Raw genomic sequence first — 19,932 nt, forward strand, 5'->3', positions numbered from 1 at the left:
TCATTTGGCTCCTGTGCCCTTTGGTACGTCTCCATCGGTTCCTGAGCACTACTTTACTTTTTGGCACCACAGGGTGCTCTAGGTTCATTTTGTAATTTCTCTGCCCCAGTTCTGGAATTGATCACTTCTCCAAAGAGCTCTGTTTCTGCTCTTAGAATGTTTCTTACCACTCTCCTTGGAAAAAAAAAAAACGGTTCCTTGACTTTGTAGCATATTACACGTGCTGGATTTGGATCCAGGGGTACTTCTTGTGGTGTCATTTAACTTCTGTGCCTGTGGTTCTCACCCTTTGCTGCATATTAGAATCACCTGAGAGCTTTTAGGAATCTGAATACCCATGTTTCATTCATACCAATTCAGTTAGAATTCCGAGGATGGAACCCAGTTTGTAAAGCTCCCCGGGTGTTCCCAGTATTTGACAAAGTTGAGAACCCCTGCTGTACATCCAGCTTCTCCCCTCGTCTGTCATGGTAGTAAGTCTAAATGAGGCTCGGATACATTCAGGTTCAGATTGTTTTGTTCTTTTCTTATAACGTCTTGTGAAGATTGATCAGTGAGTTCATTTCTCTTCTTGGTTTTAGCACTCCCCTTCGATTTGCTACTAGTGCCTCCCTAATCATCCCGTCTCAGCTTCTCACACTGACTTCTCTTATGGGTTCCCAGGAATCAGTCTGTGATTCCCTTCTCACTACTCTGTGATAGTTTTCGTGAATGTGCGTTGTTATTTTTTTTTTTGAGATTTTATTTATTTATTTGACAGACAGATCACAAGTAGGCAGAGAAGCAGGCAGAGACAGAGGAGGAAGCAGGCTCCCCACCGAACAGAGAGCCCGATGCCGGGCTCGATCCCAGGATCCTGGGATCATGACCTGAGCCGAAGGCAGAGGCTTTAACCCACTGAGCCACCCAGGCGCCCCTGTGCATTGTTATTTTTATGTTGCTGGCTGCAAGATCTCCACTTTGCTCTAGAGTCCATATTCACTGTCCCTGCCTCGATGACGCACAGGTACATCAAACACAGCACATTCAGAACTGAACTTTTGTTCTGCCCAAATTTGCTTGTGTATCTTTTGGTCTTTCATTTATTCATTTAGCTTCACAGCCATGTATTTATTTGCTGCCTATTATGATCCAGGCAGTGTTCCCAGCACCAGGGGTGCAAAGTTGAAAAAATAAACTGGCTTCAAGGAGATTTGTGCTTGGTATATTTCCTCCCACTACCCATTTCATTAATGGCGTGGGATTTGTGCAGACACAGAGCCCCCTTTGTATTATCCCACACCTCATCCACCACGTCCTGTCGGTTTGCGGCACTCTACTGATCCTTCTTTTATCTCTCTTTCATGATTTAAACCATGATGCAACTCTACCCTTTAGGGAGCTAGCATGGTCTTTGGAATAATACCAAGTGGAATGTGAATCCTGGCCCAACCACTTAGGCCTGTCTCTGTGCCCCTGGGTAAGTTACTAAAGCCCATTGAATCTTATTTACCCAATGTAACATAGGAAAATAATCACCACCTCACTCAGTGGCTGGGGCATTGAATGTCATAACTTGCTTTACTTCTTACCCTGGTGAGTAGCCTTATTCCCTTTCCAAAACTTTGGCCCCACCCTAGATGCTCCCGTATTTATCATACTGCCTTCTGTATCTAGTCAGTCACTGAATTCTGTTTCATGCCTAAATATCACTCAATGTTGTTTACCTTTAAGTAGCCCTCGAGCCCTCATCTTTTGCTGATACAATTGCAGTGGTCCCCTAACTCTTCTGCTAACCATGTGAGTGTTCTAAAGCCCATTCAGTGTTCTCTCTCTTGTGTTTAAAACCCTGGAGTGATAGCTTGTGAAGTCCACACTCTGTTGCCTGGCAGTTCTCTTCAACATCTTGTTCTTCTCATCTGCTGTCTCATTGCATCTCCTGTCACTCTACTCTTCCCCAGCAGCTGGGCTGTCACAGCTCTGTCCCTTTGCATATCCTCTTCCTCCCCATTCTGTTTGGCAAACTTGAAGTGTATTTTAGGGCCAGTTCTAGTCTTAGCTTCTCTGTGATGCCTTTCCAGATTTCCCCAAACACACACTTTGTCTCACTGTACTACATACTTACTTTCTTTTAAAGCTTCATTGCATTTATTTGACTACTTGAATTTACAAACTCAATGACAACATCTTACTCCTTTTTATATTCTCAAAACCTGTCACAGTGCCTGACATACAGTAAAATGCCTGCTTTATATTTGATGAATGAGATGAACATGTGAAAGTTCCTAGAACGGTGACTGGCAGAAATTTGAATGTCAGAAGATGCCTACTCAATTACTCCTCATGTTTGTGAACATATATAGCACATTGCATTTCCCAGTTTATGTTCATTTCCCTTACTGGCATAAAGTATAAATCCTTAGGCAAGCTATTTAAAACTCTTTACATCATTTTCCCATCTATCTTTTTAGTATGTCTTTTGCCATTTATCTTTTTTCAGATTATGTTTCCCAACCCAACAAGATTTTGTTAGGTATCTCTGGTTGATCTTCCCCCTTTCCTTTCGCTGAGAATCTACACCAGTGAAGTCACTGTTAATGATGGAATTGTGTCTAAGTAGAAATAGGCAGAACCACTGCTGTACAAACCTTACTTCCTAGTTTGACTGGACTGTGATAAATGCCTTGAACTTTTTTTTTTAAGATTTTATTTATTTGGGGCGCCTGTGTGGCTCAGTTGTTAAGCATCTGCCTTTGGCTCAGGTGATGATCCCAGGGTCCTGGGATCGAGCCCCACATCTGGCTCCCTGCTCTGTGGGAAAGCCTGCTTCTCCCTCTCCCACTCCCCCTGCTTGTGTTCCCTCTCTTGCTGTGTTTCTCCATGTCAAATAAATAAATAAATAAAATCTTGAAAAAAAAAAGATTTTATTTATTTCACAGACAGAGAGCAGAAGTTGGCAGATAGGCAGGCAGAGAGAGAGGAGGAAGCAGGCTCCCTGCTGAGCAGAGAGGCTGATGCGGGGCTCGATCCTAGGACTCTGGGATCATGACCCGAACCAAAGGCAGAGGCTTTAACCCACTGAGCCACCCAGGCGCCCCAATGCCTTGAACTTTTAAGACAAAGTAAAACTTGCACATTTTCCGTAGCACCTGTTTTTTTGTAAAGTACCATAACATTTGCCACATTTTATTTTAGTAGCATATATCTGTTACCTACTAGCATGAGAGCTTTGAGAACAAATATTGTGTCTTTTTTGCTGAACCAGCACCCAAACTGAAACGTTTTTGATTTATATGAGGGGAATGATACCGGTTACTCACAAGGGGTCAGTGTTGACTAGAGCATGGGGATGTTTTGAATAGACATTTGAGAAGGTGGAGGCTACTGGCCGTGGAAAGTAAAAGCAGAGTTAATAATCATAGCAGCCGGCTGCCCACACTGGTTGAGTGAGCACTTTATACTTCCAGGCACTTTATACGTATCATTAACACATCTAATCATTGCAACAGCTTCATAATTTTCCATCTTTAATAGATGTAGAAACAGAGGCACAGGGATGTTAAATAGTTTGCCCAAGGTCCTACAGTTTGGGACTGTAGAACTCAAGCTGGTCACTGTGGTGCTTTACTGCCTTCCAGTGAACATAGTGACAGAAGACTGGTCCAGTTAGAGCAAGGTGAGGGCAAAATGTACTCTTAAGAAAGGACTGATTTCTAGTACTCTTCTCTTTGACGGAGTCCAAGATTGATGATAATGGCTAAGGACAATACTGCTACACTATAACATGCATTCCTATCACTTGGGGAGCTCGTTAAAGTGCAGATTCTAATTTTGCATGTCTGCAGTGGGGCCTGAGATTCTGCATTTCTGACAAACTCCCAATCACAGTGCTGCTTCACTGTGGGCTCCTTAGTGACAAGGCTTTGGCAGGTTCAGTGCCAAAAATATTTTATATGGGACTCTCTTAGGTTCTCATGTAGAAATTCTAAGAGGTTCTGTGTCCTTAATTGGATACTTAATTATGAAGTTGCCATGGTACAGAGATGCTGAGACTCTAGGCACTCCTTCTTCATTTTGGTTTTATATTAGAATCACATACTATAAAAGCTAAAGCTCAGTCTGCATTCCAGACCAATAGTCTAGTGAATGGGTTCTTACGTATTTTTTTTTTTTTTAAAGTCACATAATTAAAATGCTCAGCCAAGGGAGCACCTGGGTGGCTCAGGGGGTTAAGCCTCTGCCTTTAGCTCAGGTCATGGTCTCAGGGTCCTGGGATCAAGGCCCGCATCAGGCTCCCTGCTCAGCAGGGAGTCTGCTTCCCCCTCTCTCTGACTGCCTCTCTGCTTACTTGTGATTTCTCTCTTTGTCAAATAAATAAATAAAATCTTTAAAAATAAAATAAAATAAAATAAAATGCTCAGCCAAGGTAAGAACGATTATGAGCAAACAAATTAATTTATTAATCTCCTTTAGAACCGAGGGTACTTCTTTTCATGTTAACCAAATCTGTTGCCTATTGAAATAAATACTGCATCACAAAAGTTCCTGTGAATTGAAAATTCCTTAAAATTGCCGTAAAGACATGACTAAATGTTAAGTAAATGAGGGGTTCTCATCACTATATTGTTTTGGTTAAGTCTTGTGCTATTGGTAGGGGAATATTAATCTTTAGGAATAAGAACAAAAATATTAACAATGCTTTTGTAAGAATGTTCCTGTGAATTCTCATTATGCCTTCTCAACCCAGTTTCTTTTTCTTTCCAATAGGGACTTTTTGCCAGGTGGTAGGAGAGATTATACAGTCCAGGTTCAGCTGAGGTGAGTTTGAAATTTTCTGTTAATTTTATACTTGCTAACTATGTGCATATAGCCGTGAACTTGAAATATGTAAATATGTTTGGGTACACTCCTTAAGAACAATTTTCTTTTTTTCTTTTCTTTAATACAGACTTTGCCTGGCAGAGACAAGTTGCCCTCAAGAAGACAACTATCCCAATAGTCTATGTATAAAAGTAAATGGGAAGCTGTTTCCTTTGCCTGTAAGTTGCTTTTTCTTTACCAGGCTTGCATTTAAGTTTAGTCTAAATACTCACAAGGCAAAGAAACAATGACAACTCCGTACCAATGAGCCGACTTACTATCCACGTTAAATACTTTGTTCCACTAGAGGGATTCATGACTCCTTGGAGAAGTGGCTGATTCCAGGTCTGGGGTAGATGGAAAAGGTGAGCCTGGAATGTCTTGTGTCAGGAAGCAGGGGCGCTGTGAAAGACTCTTAGGATCATATCAAATGATATAATAACAGGGCGTGACTTGCATAGATAGGGCAGCATGTTGTTGTAGTTATCTGATTTAGATGGGCCTTTTCCATGGATTAGATGGTAAAAGATGGAGGCTGCTGAGAGCGACTTGATGTGGAGATCAAGGATTCCAAGTTTGGGCCATGATGTGCACACCTGGGTGGGTGGATGCAACAGTATTTGATTGACAGCCCATTGTTTAAGCAGTGAAGCAGTATGTGGGCTTCAGCACTTACAACACACACACACACACACACACACACACACACACACACGCACATACAGCGGGTACAGCTTGTTTCTGGCCTGATAGATAACTCTGGACTCTTCAGATCCTGTTAGTCACATCTTAAAATAACACTGAATTATTGAACTGGATTGTATATCTGTATCCACTGATAAGTCAGTAAATTAGTACAGCTGTGTAGAAGTCTGGCAAAGCCACAATCAGAAAAGTAGGAGAGCATGGCCTGTTTGTCAAGCCCTGCAAAGAGGAGGTGCATTTCACCCAGGATATGCTGTGAGAAACAGTAATTTCATGAGGATGCTGAGTTGCCATTTCAGCAGCAGAGACTACAGAGAAGGAGGTGGTGGGGCAGGGAGGAACTGTTTAGTATCCCTGCTGAGCACGAGGCTTGGCTCTGGAATAAGTATGTAAGCAACACACATGAATAGCTGAGCAGGCAGGACAATGTGGTCTAGGACTCTGGTCTCTACCAGAGCCAGATGATTGTCATTGAGCACCACCCCCCACTACCCGCCACAAGGTGAAGACAGCCCATGGCCAAAGCCAATCCTTGTAGTCAAATATCTGACTTGACTGTCAGGTGTCCTGTTTTGTCTCTTGATAGCCTGTGGATTTAGAGACCTGAGAAGTACCTATTTCATGAATTTTAAAGAGCTTGAGCAATACTGCACTGTTGCTGCTTGGCTCTCTTTGAAAGATGTCTGTGGGGCTGAGTCATTTGAGATAGTCCTTTGGGAATGAACGAGGAAATTGCAGAGATGGAATAGATGTTGGTCAGGAGAAATGCTTACATGGCCCCATGCTTGTTCAAGACCCAGGTGGGACATTTTGCTTCTCAGGTTTCTGGCAATGAGCAACAGTAGATTCTTAGGGGCTGTCTTTTATCTGGATAGATCATACAAAGATCTGAACCAAGGGAAGAGGCAATTTTCCTTGCAACTGAAGGCCACCCAATGCCAGCGGATAGCCACATGTGTGACAAAGGAATCCCGGGAAAATCACAGATTGTGGAATGCCTCTACACACTTTCAGTGACCATTCATACCCAATTTTCTTTGCCTGAGACCTGTTAAAATTTCTTTGACCTTCATTTTTGTTCCTCTTTAACCCTCTCACCACCCTTGGAAGATCTAACTGTGAAGATCTTTTTGGTATCTAGGCCTACCTCGAAGACCTGTCCAGTATCATGCGGCTGTGCCAATGATGGGGGCTGTCTGAAATGTGTGAGGTTCTACCTAAACTCTGGCATTGCTGCAGAAAATATGGTGGTTACAGGTTCCACAAAATACTCCAAATGGAGCAGTGTTATTCTTTGGGATGGCATCTTCATCCATGAGCTCTATCTATGGAAATCTCTGAATGTGTCACTCTTCAGTCCTTTTGAAAGCAAAGAAATTAGGCAGTTGAGTACTTTCTCTGGTAGATTGTTACTCAGTCACTGTTGGTTTCTTTCCCAAAGCACCAACTAACCCTTCAGTGCTTATATTAGACTGTTTGTGAATATATCAGTTACTGTGTAGTGAGTCTGGTCCTCTCCTCTGGAGCCAGGGGCCTTCAGTGGTTCCAGGGGCTTTGTGAAGGAGGTGAAAAAAGGGAGCCTTAGGACAAAGGGAAAGACAGATTTGGAAAACAGAAAGCAGTGGGGGCTTGGGTTGGGGGGCTTTCCTGACCTAATCAGGCCATCCCAGAGATCAAATGCCAGACTTTCCCAAAGAGGCTTTTTTACTCTGTAACCTTCTGTGGAACAGCTGATGTAAATTTACATGCAACTGATAGAAAACTCCTTAAACCACTTCTTGATCCACAGTTGCTACTGATTGGGGTAATGAAATACAGAGCCTTTACTAGCATGAAGCAGGTTTATGAAAATCATGGGAGTATATTGCAGCCTCAGAAAAGGAAACTTTACTGACCTTTTAGAAATTAATATGTTGAACTCCTCACCAGCATGGAGATCCTCAGGGACTTTGTTCCAGTTGTAAGAAACATTGACAGGTCACAAAGAAGTTCGAATGGGATCCTTGCCCATGATCCTAGTTTATTGCACAGCAAATCCTAGAGAATAAGCTTGACACAGTCATGGAATTTCCCATGAGAACTATGAATGTATTTGTATTTGTGTATTGTGAATGTATTTGGATTTGTGTCCTGGAACCAGTCTCTCTGTGCAGACCTTATTGCAGTATCCAGTAATTATGGAAGCATGATACTGCATGTACAAAGAGAAAGCTGAATGAGAAATAGCATTACCTTGATAATAGCAATGTGTCCCTGGATTCTTAAGGGTCAAATAGTGATGAAAGCAGTTCCTGTGCTGTTTTACCCATAAGTTTTAGGATGGTGAGTTTTAGGAGATGCCTTCATGCATTAGTTTTTTGTTTTGTTTTGTTTTATTTGACAGACAGGGATCACAAGTAGGCAGAGAGAGGGGGAAGCAGGCTCCCCGCTGAGCAGAGAGCCTGATGTGGGGCTCCATCCCAGGACCCTGGGATCATGACCTGAGCTGAAGGCAGAGGTTCTAACCCACTGAGCCACCCAGGTGCCCCAATGCATCAGTTTTTCAGATCCCTTAATACAAGGGATTAAGATCCCTTAATATAGGACAACAGTAAGCAGCTCACAGCTGGACCTGCAGAATGACACGTACAGCATGGACAGATAAAAGTGAAACTGTCTCTGAGAGTATCCCCCTTTCCCCGTCTTTGGTTCCCAGGGCTGCCAGTGTACAAACTGATAGAAGATGAGAAAATTTTATGTTTTTAAGAACAGAAGAAAAGGAAAGAGGAAAAAGACCCTCTTTGCTTAGAATGATTTTGAGAGGCTGACTTGTTTTTCTTTTTGAACAGATTTTGAGAAACTTCTGTTAATCTGTGGAGCTGTAACATTGTGGGATATCGTAGAATTGGGTTGACATTGGGGAGTATTACTTGGAAAGATTTTGTAGAATGGAGAGGATATGTACTGCAATTCAGCTGGCAGAAATCAAGTATTTCCTCTTGATGTAGTCAGAAGTCTTCTTGGTGTTCATCCTCTTATCCTAATATATTCTATTTCTGTGTTCATGGATTTCTTTTTTCTCATATATGTATTTTCCTTTACGTATTAGTTATGCAAATGGTCTGCCTCACAGTAAGTTTGGACTGAGGTAAAGTCAATATTTTCTTTTAAACATTAACTTCCGGGGAGACAAGATGGCAGGGAAGTAGGAGGAGGCGCTGTTTCAACCTGTACTCTAAAGTGAGCTGATTACCTACCAAGGAACTCCGATCACCCATGAAATCAGCCTGAGATCAGAATTATACACGTCTGGATCTCTACGGGGGCAGAAGACACCAGTGGGCAGGTAAAGCAGAGTGGGAATGTCGGACTGATATCGGAAGATAAACAGAAGGGGGAGGGAGCCACCAGAGGCGACCCATTGGAAAGTAATACCGCAGTACAAGAGTGCCCTGCGTCTGGGGACCAGCATGTACTTGGAGTCTGGTTGAAAGCACTCAAAAAGAGCAAAGGATCGTGGGGGGAAATTGTGGGAATCGGGGCGGTTAGGGACAGGGGCTTAAGTCCCCGGACCCAGGACAGCCACCCCTGGCGCTGAGCCAGAGAGAGTGAGGCAGAGAAACCAGGTCTTGGTCCCTGAGCCGCCAGCGCGCCTGAGAGCACGTGGGGTGCGGCTCCCGTGAGGGGCTGGGAGCCTTGCCAGCCGGCAGAAGCACAGCCTTTTTGCACTCTCCACAAGAGCGCCGCGCCTCGCTATCAGAGCCTCGCGTGCCCCACACCCTCCCCTGGGAGAGGTGCGCATAGGCGCAAGCCTGGCGCGCTTGGACCCGGAAAGACCAGGCACTCCCAGCCTGGGTCAGCGGGAAAATCTCAGTGTGCGATCGCTGCTTGGAACCTCTCTGGCGGTCCGGAGCTACCCAGACAACCGCCGCTGTCGTGGTTTTGGGTACAAGCAGGAGTTCCTGTGTCCCCAGGGACCGTGACTCGGAATGTGCTCTGCCAGTGGCCGAGGGGGAACTTATGTGCTCTGCAGCACCAGAGGGGAATAGACTGAGGCTTCTCTTTGAGAGGGCGGTCTGGGTGCAGTTTGCTTTCCTCTAAACCTCCAAAAACCATCAAAAGCTGTCAAGGTGAGAGAAAAAAAAAAACAAAACGAACAAACATAAAAACCTCCAGAGAACAAAAGCCTGAAAAACCAGTTTCCTCAGAGCCCACCCCCTTGAGGGGGGGCAGGAGGACTTAACTCAGGGAACACTGCCTGAAAACCCACGTGGCAGGCCTCTTCCCCAGAAAACCAACCAGGGAAAAAAAAGAAAAGAAAAAAAAAAAAAGGACAACCACCACTACTTCATAGATACAACTTTTATTTTTAATTCATTCCCACTATTCTGGTTCATTTTTTTTATATAGATAATTTTTTAACCAATTTACCATCACAATGTGATGTCCAGTGCATCAAATTCCATAATAACCTTTTAACCTGAACTTTTTGATACATATACCCGTGTTTTTCCTTTGCTTTTCTATTTTTAAATTTTTTTTAAATTTTAGTTTAGTTTAGTTTATTCTTTTTTTATTTTTATTTTTTAATATTCATACAGAGTTAAACTTCAAGGTAATCCCCTTTCCCCAATCAATGCTACCCCTATAGGTAAACCAATTTTTAATCCCCCTTTATCTTAGGAAAGTTCCTTTATCTTAGGAAACTTGATATCTTTAACAAAGATATCAAGATACATCCAAGAAGAATCAAAATAACCTTCCTTGCCCACACAGAGAATTTATAACCACTCTCCCATCTTTTTCTTCTGCCAGTGTTTCTGTGTATTTGTGTTTGTCCTGATAGTATATAAATCTTATACTTGGGGTGCTTTTTGATGAGGTTCTTTTTTTTTCCTTTGCTTATTATATATATATATATTTTTTTTTTTTCTCTAGTCATATACTTTTATCAGTCTTCTTTTTTTTATCTGTTTTTGTTTGTATACTTCATAAATCTTACCTTGGGGCCCATTTGGGCTGAGCCTTCTCTTTTATCTTCCCTTTTTTTCCTGTCTCTGTCTCTTTTTTCCTTTTTCTTTTCTTTTTTTTCTCTTTTGGGTGGACTCCTGATTGCTCAGAAGCATTCCAGGGTGCACCTTGACTGCACCACAGTCGATACATCCAGCTACATCCGTTCAGCCATCTCTCACCAAAATGACTAGGAGGAGGAATGCCCAACAGATGAAAAATTCAGAGGATTGGCCTTCTGCAGCAGAGCTAATGGCTATCGACATAGACAATATGTTGGAAAGGCAATTCAGGCTAACAATTATCCAGGCAATAGCTAGGTTGGAGAAAGCCATGGATGACCAAATGGAATTGATTAGGGCAGAACTGAAAGCCACCAGGGATGATGTTCACAATGCTCTCACAATGAGTTCCAATCTAATCTAAATTCTCTAAAAACTAGGGTAACTGAGACAGAAGATAGAATTAGTGATCTAGAGGACAAACAGGATCAGGAGGAAGCCTGGAACAAACAGCTTAGAAGCTACAAAAACAGAATCAGGGAAATAAATGATGCCATGAAACGTTCCAACGTCAGAATTATTGGAATCCCTGAAGGGGAGGAGAAAGAAAGAGGTCTAGAAAATATAGTGGAACAAGTTCTCCATGAAAATTTTCCCAGTCTCGCGAATGGAACCAGCATTCATGTACTAGAGGCAGAACGGTCTCCCCCCCAAGATTATAGATTCTAGAAAGTCCTCGAGACACCTAATAGTAAGAATGAAGAATTATAATTGTAGGCAGGCCCTCTTGAAGGCAGCTAGGACAATAGAAGCTCCTTACGTACAGAGGAAAGCCCATCAGAATAACGTCTAGACCTGTCCACAGAAACCTGGCAAGCCAGAAAGGGCTGGCAAGATATATTCAGCGCCCTAAATGAGAAGAACATGCAGCCAAGAATACTTTATCCAGTAAGACTTACATTCAAAATGGATGGAGAGAGAAAGAGTTTCCAAGACCACAAGGCTTAAAAGAGTATGCGACCACCAAGCCGACACTGCAGGAAATAATAAGGGGGGTTCTATAAAAGAGGAAAAATCCTAAGAATATCATTGAACAGAAATATAGAGACAATCTACAGAAAGAAAGACTTCAAAGGTAACACGATGTCAATAAAAACGTATCTATCAATAATCACCCTCAATGTGAATGGCCTAAATGTGCCCATAAAACGACATAGGGTTGCCGATTGGATAAAACGACAGAACCCATCCATATGTTGTCTACAAGAGACCCAGGATACACCCAGATACACCCAGACTGAAAGTGAAGGGATGGAGAAGCATCTTTCATGCCAATGGGCCTCAAAAGAAGGCTGGGGTAGCGATTCTCATATCAGATAAATTAGATTTTAAACTAAAGACTGTAGTCAGAGATATAGAAGGACACTGCATAATTCTTAAAGGGACTATCCACCAAGATGATCTAACAATTGTAAATATCTATGCCCCCAATATGGGAGCAGCCAATTACATAAGAAAACTATTAATCAAGATAAAGAGTCATATTGATATGAATACATTAATAGTAGGAGATCTTAACACACCTTTCTCAATAATAGATCATCCAGGCAGAAAATCAATAAAGAAACAAGAGCATTGAATGACACATTGGACCTGATGGACCTCATGGATACATATGGAACATTCCACCCTAAAACAACAGAATACTCAGTTTTCTCAAGTGCACATGGAACCTTCTCCAGAATAGATCACATACTGGGTCACAAATCAGGACTCAACTGATACCAAAAGACTGAGATTATTCCCTGCATATTCTCAGATCACAGTGCTTTGAAACTGGAGCTCAATCACAAGGAAAAGTTTGGAAGGAACTCAAACACCTGGAAGCTAACGACCACCTTGCTTAAGAATGCTTGGATCAACCAGGAGATCAATGAAGAACTTAAACAATTCATGGAAACCAATGGGAATGAAGACACTTTGGTCCAAAACCTATGGGATACAGCAAAGGCGGTCCTAAGGGGGAAATACATAGCCATCCAAGCCTCCCTCAAAAAACTGAAAAATCCAGAGTACACCAGCTGTCTCTGCACCTTAAAGAACTGGAGAATCAACAACACATCAAACCAGCTCCACACATAAGAAGGGAAATAATCAAGATTAGAGCAGAGATCAATGAGGTAGAAACTAGAGATACAGTAGGACGTATCAATGAAACTAGAAGCTGGTTTTTTGAAAGAATCAATAAGATCGATAAACCATTGACCACACTAATCCAAAAGAAAAAAAAGAAAGCTCAAATTAATAAAATTATGAATGAAAAGGGAGAGATCACAACTAACACCAAGGAAGTAAAAACAATCATAGGAAGTTATTATTAACAGTTATATGCCAGTAAGTTAAGCAACCTAGATGAAATGGATGCATTCCTGGAAAACTATAAACTCCCAAAATTGAACCAGGAAGAAATTGACAACCTGAATAGACCGATATCTAGTAACAAGATTGAAGCAGTGATCAAAAAACCTCCCAAAAAACAAGAGCCCAGGACCTGACAGATTCCCTGGGGAATTCTACCAAACTTTCAAAGAAGAAATAACACCTATTCTCCTGAAGCTGTTTCAAGAAATTGAAGCAGAAAGAAAACTTCTAGACTCTTTTTATGAAACCAGAATTACCCTGATCCCCAAACCAGGCAAAGACCCTACCAAAAAGGAGAATTTCAGACCAATATCACTGATGAATATGGATGCTAAGATTCTCAACAAGATCTTAGCAAACAGGATCCAACAGCACATTACAAAGATTATCCACCATGACCAGGTGGGATTCATCCCTGGGTTACAAGGATGGTTCAGCATTCTCAAATCAATCAATGTGATAGAACAAATCAATAAGAGAAGAGAGAAGAACCACATGGTCCTGTCAATTGATGCAGAAAAAGCATTTGACAAAATCCAGCATCCGTTCCTGATTAAAATGCTTCAAAGTATAGGGATAGAGGGAACATTCCTGAACTTCATAAAATCTATCTATGAAAGATCCACAGCAAATATCATCCTCAATGGGAAAAAGCTCACAGCCTTCCCGTTGAGATCAGGAACACGACAAGGATGCCCACCCTCACCACTCTTGTTCAACATAGTATTAGAAGTCCTAGCAACAGCAATCAGACAACAAAGAGAAATAAAAGGTATCCAAATTGGCAATGAAGAAGTCAAACTCTTTTTGCAGATGACATGATTCTTTATATGGAAAACCCAAGACTCCACCCCCAAACTACTAGAACTCATACAGCAATTCAGTAATGTGGCAGGATGCAAAGTCAATGTACAGAAATCAGTGGCTTTCTTATAAACTAACAATGAAAATACAGAAAGGGAAATTATAGAATCGATTCCATTTACTATAGCACCAAGAACCATAACATACCTGGGAATAAACCTAACCGAAGAGGTAAAGGATCTGTCCTCGAGGAACTACAGAACACTCATGAGAGAAATTGAAGAAGACACAAAAAGATGGAAGACCATTCCATGCTCTTGGATCGGAAGAATAAACATCGTTAAAATGTCTATACTGCCCAGAGCAATCTATACTTTTAATGCCATTCCGATCAAAATTCCACCGGTATTTTTCAATGAGCTGGAGCAAATAATCCTAAAACTTGTACCAGAAGAGACCCCGAATTGCTAAGGAAATGTTGAAAAACGAAAATAAAACTGGCGGCATTACGTTACCTGATTTCAAGCTTTACTACAAAGCTGTGATCACCAAGACAGCACGGTAGTGGCATAAAAACAGACACATAGACCAGTGGAACAGAGTAGAGAGCCCAGATATGGACCCTCAACTCTATGGTCAAATCATCTTTGACAAAGCAGGAAAAAATATACGATGGAAAAAAGTCTCTTCAATAAATGGTGCTGGTAAAATTGGACAGCTATATGTAGAAGAATGAAACTCGACCATTCTCTTACACCGTGCACAAAGATAAACTCGAAATGGATAAAAGACCTCAACGTGAGACAGGAATCCATCAGAATCCTAGAGGAGAACATAGGCAGTAACCTCTTCAATATCAGCCACAACAACTTCTTTGAAGATATGTCTCCAAAGGCAAAGGAAACAAAAGCGAAAATGAACTTTTGGGACTTCATCAAGATCAAAAGCTTCTGCACAGCAAAGGAAACAGTCAACAAAACAAAGAGGCAACCCACGGAATGGGAGAAGATATTTGCAGATGACAGTACAAACAAAAGGTTGATATCCAGGATCTATAAAGAACTTCTTAAACTCAACACACACAAAACAGATAATCATATCAAAAAATGGGCAGAAGATATGAACAGACACTTCTTCAATGAAGACATACGAATGGCTATCAGACACATGAAAAAGTGTTCATCATCACTAGCCATTAGGGAGATTCAAATTAAAACCACATTGAGGTACCACCTCACACCAGTTAGAATGGCCAAAATTAGCAAGACAGGAAACAACGTGTGTTGGAGAGGATTTGGAGAATGGGGAACCCTCTTACACTTTTAGTGGAAATGCAAGTTGGTGCAGCCACTTTGGAGAACAGTGTGGAGATTCCTCAAGAAATTAAAAATAGAGCTTCCCTATGGCCCTGCAATTGCACTACTGGGTATTTACCCCAAAGATACAGATGTAGTGAAAAGAAGGGCCATCTGTACCCCAAATGTTTATAGCAGCAATGGCCACGGTCACCAAACTGTGGAAAGAACCAAGATGCCCTTCAAAGGACAAATGGGTAAGGAAGATATGGTCCATATACACTATGGAGTATTATGCCTCCATCAGAAAGGATGAATACCCAACTTTTGTATCAACATGGATGGGACTGGAAGAGATTATGCTGAGTGAAATAAGTCAAGCAGAGCGAGTCAATTATCATATGGTTTCACTTATTTGTGGAGCATAACAAATAACATGGAGGACATGGGGAGATGGAGAGGAGAAGGGAGTTGAGGGAAATTGGAAGGGGAGGTGAACCGTGAGAGACTATGGACTCTGAAAAACAACCTGAGGGTTTTGAAGGGGCGGGGGGTGGGAGGTTGGGGGAGCCAGGTGGTGGGTATTAAGGAGGGCATGTATTGCATGGAGCACTGGGTGTGGTGCAAAAACAATGAATACTGTTACGCTGAAACGAAATTAAAAAAAAAAAAACAAATAACCATACACTTCTGTCCCTCAATTTAATCAGATTCCTGTGGCCTAAGATGGGATTATCTAAAAGATAATACTACAGTGGACTCCAAGCTATCAAATATATGATTGAGTTTATAATTACATTGAAATAAACTATTGAAGGTTGTACTAATCCAGTATTCTAAAAATTGATAAAAGCAGAGAGTCATTGATTTCGGGGTTGTCAGACATGTGCACAGTCAAGTTTTTTTATGGAAACATTTTAACTAATATAAGCAAAAGGAATAATGGATTAGAAAACCATTGTTTTCAAATCCATAATTATATAATCCATCTAGGTAACCATCAACGGGTGCTAAAACTATTAGGTCAAAGCTTGATGGTGAATGTTACCATGGAGGGGTCAGGCTGACGTCAGCTGAATTCCTCATCAGTCTTGACATCACTATAAACTGGGGCAAACTCATTACGTGCCTCATGATGTGGTATGGTGGGGAGTACGTAACACTCCCTATGAAGTTTTGTGTCTGAAGATTCAAATCTGAATCAAATCAAGCCTGCACAACTGACTACCAGCTTAAAATGTCTACAGGAGATGGAGCAGCAGAACTTTATACCATGGGGAAGCCTCATGCAAAAAGTTAGGTCATTCTTCAGGTCAGAAGTCTTGGTATCTTCAACAAAAAATGACAGTGGAAAAGAAGAAGAGAGGGTGGGGGACAATAAAAATTGTTATTGTAGAATAAAGGAGACTTCAGAGACAACTAACCACAATGAGAGGCTGTAGTTTGGATTCTGAATCAGACTGTAAAAAGACATTGTGTACGAGGCTATATATATGGGTAACATGGTAACATGATGTGCCTGGGATTTGCTTTAAAATAATCTGGAATGGGAGTGAGGTTAAATAAGTAAAGATTGTTTATGAGCAAATGTATATTGAATTGGGTGATGGGTATATGGGAGTTCATTATGCCTTTTTCATATATATGTATATAGTTTTTAAGATTTTATTTATTTGAGAGAGGGGGTGAGCAGGGTGAGGGGCAGAGGGGGAAGCAGACTTCCTGCTGAGCAGGGAGCCTGCCGTGGGGCAGATCCCAGGATTCTGGGATTATGACCTGAGCAGCAGGCAGATGCTCAACCAACTGAGCCACCCAGGTGCCCCATCTTTTTTTATGTTTGAAAATTTTCAATAATTAAGACATTTGAAGCAGTTGGGAAATTTGAATATATACTGGATACTAGGTAATTTTTAAGAATTACGTTTAATTTTATAAGGTTGTGATATTGTGTTTTTTTTTTTGAAAGGTGTTATTAAAACCGTATAGAAGTATGGTCAAATGTCATTATCTAGAATAAATGTGTATATGTGTGGGGTGTGTATTTTTGGGTGGGGTGTGGGTGGAGCCAGAGGCAAATGAAGCAAGATTGGAAACATATTGTTGGTAATTAGTGAAGCTGGCTGGTGGGTAGTTTTCTCTACTTATATCTATTCTTGAACATTTTTGTAATGTACAGTAAAATAGTAAATCTATGTTGACAGTATTACGGTAGTGGTAGTTAAAGTAATCAGGAAATTCCAGAGGGAAATGTTAACGCTGTCAACTTTTGTCCCAGTTAGAAGTCAGGTAGGATGTTGTTACAGTACATCACAGAAAGGTTTTCGAGTGTATTTTTCATTGGAATCTTAGGTGGAGACTGACATCTTTTCTGGCTCTCCCACAGCTTATTTATTTATTTATTTTTCATTTTTAAAAGATTTTACTTATTTATTTGACAGAAAAAGAGATAGAGTGAGACAGGGAACACAAGTAGGGGGAGTGGGAGAGGGAGAAGCAGGCTCCCCACTGAGCAGGGAACCTAGTGTGGGGCTCAATCCCAGAACTCCAGGATCATGACCTGAGCCAGAGGCAGATGCTTAACAACTGAGCCACCCAGGCACCCCTCCACCAGCCTTCTTAAAGAAGGTTTTTAGCTTTGCTCCAGAGGTCCCCTATCAAGTGAACTTAAATTTATTTTTGCTTCAGATATGGAAAATCATTAGAAATATGTTAAAGCTGCACATTTATATTTTAGAAAATTGCAATTATACCCTGTTCTCAATAACCAGGTAATTAATGGCTGAATGGAGGTGACATAATGGTCAGAAGGGGAATACAAGTTAAAAGATAACTTAGAACTGCCAGTGAAATCAAACTAGTTGGGTAGGGTAGAGATAGATTTAAAATACTTGAGATGGCTGAGACTAGTACCAACATCGATTTTGAATTTGCTAATACCTCATTCTTGTAGTCACCTAGTCTCCCCTCTCTTGTTGCTCTGTTCCTCTTCAGACTGACTGAAAACATTGTTGATTAGATTCCAGTTTAAGGAGTTTACTGTTTGGCTAGTTCATGAGTTATTTTTATCATCTTGGCAGATCCTGTGCCATTGTTTTATTTGGCTAACCTACCAGCGAACATACCAGAAGACAGAAAACAGATAAAACAAAGGTTTCATTCAGAATTGCCCAGAATGTTGATATTCCGTATGATTTTTTCTCATTGAACCAATTCGTAGAGTCTTTGTAAAAGATTGAATTATTTTTGTCTTATTTAACTTGAATAACTTGAGATGGGCATAACCTTCCTGTACATGTGTACGCAGGCGCACACACAATTTCCCTTTTCCATAGTGTAATGGCCATTGTTGAAGTTATGCTCTTTGCCTTCCTTCTTCCCTGCCCAAACTGTTTTTAATGATTTTCCAAGTCTTGATCAAGTCATAGTTTGCAAGTTAGGTGTATTCCCACTGAATAATTACTATCATACCTCCTATGAGGCAGTGAAGAGGTTCCTTAGTTGTGATAGACGGTGTTCCTTAGCTCTGTTGTGTAATGCCACCAATACTGTATTTCATTGTTTCTAACATGCATATTTTTAACATCACTAGAGTCCAGAGGTATCTTACAGTTGCTGATGACCAGGTGACAAGCTATAATGTGTTGTCATTGCCTAGTACAGTCATGATGTTATTCCTGTGGCATGACTGGTTAGCTACGCTCCTTCAGTTTTTTTAAGCAACAGATGATTTATGAACATTTTAAGGAAGGCTCACAAATACTGGTTGTTGTCTAAAAAGCTTCGATCAGTACACTCTCATAAGATCCGGATTGTATCAGCATTAACACATGCAGTTACCTTAAGGGTATCAGTGATCTGCAGGGAAATCCGAGGGATGCCGGTGGAGTAGAATATAGTCATAAGAAATACTTGTATCTCCAGAGCTCTTAGTGGCATTTAGGGAGATGCCATGAAACATACCCATTGATGACTGAGTGAAAAGTGATTCAGAAGATTTTTCTGTATATTTAAAAGGAGTATGTTTGCCAGTTCATTTTGCTTGTATTTTTTTGCTATGCATGCAGGAATAAGTAGTGATATGTTAGGTTGTATCATTAACTGAGTGGGTTTTTTTTCCTTCTCAGTGGTACACAGTTAAATTACATAAGTGGCATTTTAGATTCAGTGAAATATGGTATCTGCTTTACAGTATATAGATGTTTTCACAGCTAAGAAATTTTAATTTTCTATAAACTACTACTTTAGGGATGCCTGGATGGCTTAGTTGGTTAAGTGTCTGCTTCTGCTCAGGTCATGATCCCAGGGTCCTGGGATCCAAGTCCCATTTCAGGCTCCTTGCTCAGTGGGGAGCCTGCATCTCCCTCTGCCTGCCACCGCCTCCTGCTTGTGCTCTCTCTCTGTCTTTGACAAATAAATAAAATCTTTAAAAAATACTTTAGTTTTGAAAATGACAAACTGAGAAGTCTTTTGGTAATTGAGAATTGGATGTAATGTGAATCAAAAATGAGTGCACTTGCTATTTAAAACAACTACTTAGTGATTAGAAAAAGAATAAAGCATAAATATCAGTATTACAGCCATCAAGCTAATTTAATGCCAATTGAAATATTGATTATTCTTTGTTAACATGTTCTGGTTTTAAAAAATGACCATTTATTTTCTACTTGCAAAGAAGGCAATGGAGAGCAATTTTTCATTCATAAGACTTTAATAATTCCTTTGAAATCCATTAATTTGTTCTTTTTTCCCCATAAACTATTTTTAGTAAATATATTTCATTTTTATTATTTTTAAAAATTTTTATTGTTGGGGCGCCTGGGTGGCTCAGTGGGTTAGAGCCTCTGCCTTCAGCTCAGGTCATGATCTCAGGGTCCTGG

At 40.9% G+C, this 19,932-nt stretch overlaps 1 protein-coding gene across 5 annotated transcripts in view; it reads left to right on the plus strand.

Moving 5' to 3' along the window:
• The window catches only part of PIAS2 (protein inhibitor of activated STAT 2), a 98,525-nt gene that overhangs the window by 43,723 nt on the left and 34,870 nt on the right, over positions 1-19,932 (plus strand). For all 5 annotated transcript variants that reach the window (XM_080821011.1, XM_080821007.1, XM_080821008.1 and 2 more), the window contains 2 exons: positions 4,747-4,797; positions 4,928-5,018. In XM_080821011.1, coding sequence (XP_080677137.1) covers positions 4,747-4,797; positions 4,928-5,018 — 142 coding nt within the window. The remainder of the gene's footprint in view (positions 1-4,746; positions 4,798-4,927; positions 5,019-19,932) is intronic.

This window comes from Martes martes (assembly GCF_963455335.1).
Source record: "Martes martes genome assembly, chromosome: 13".
NCBI classification, from domain to species: domain Eukaryota; kingdom Metazoa; phylum Chordata; class Mammalia; order Carnivora; family Mustelidae; genus Martes; species Martes martes.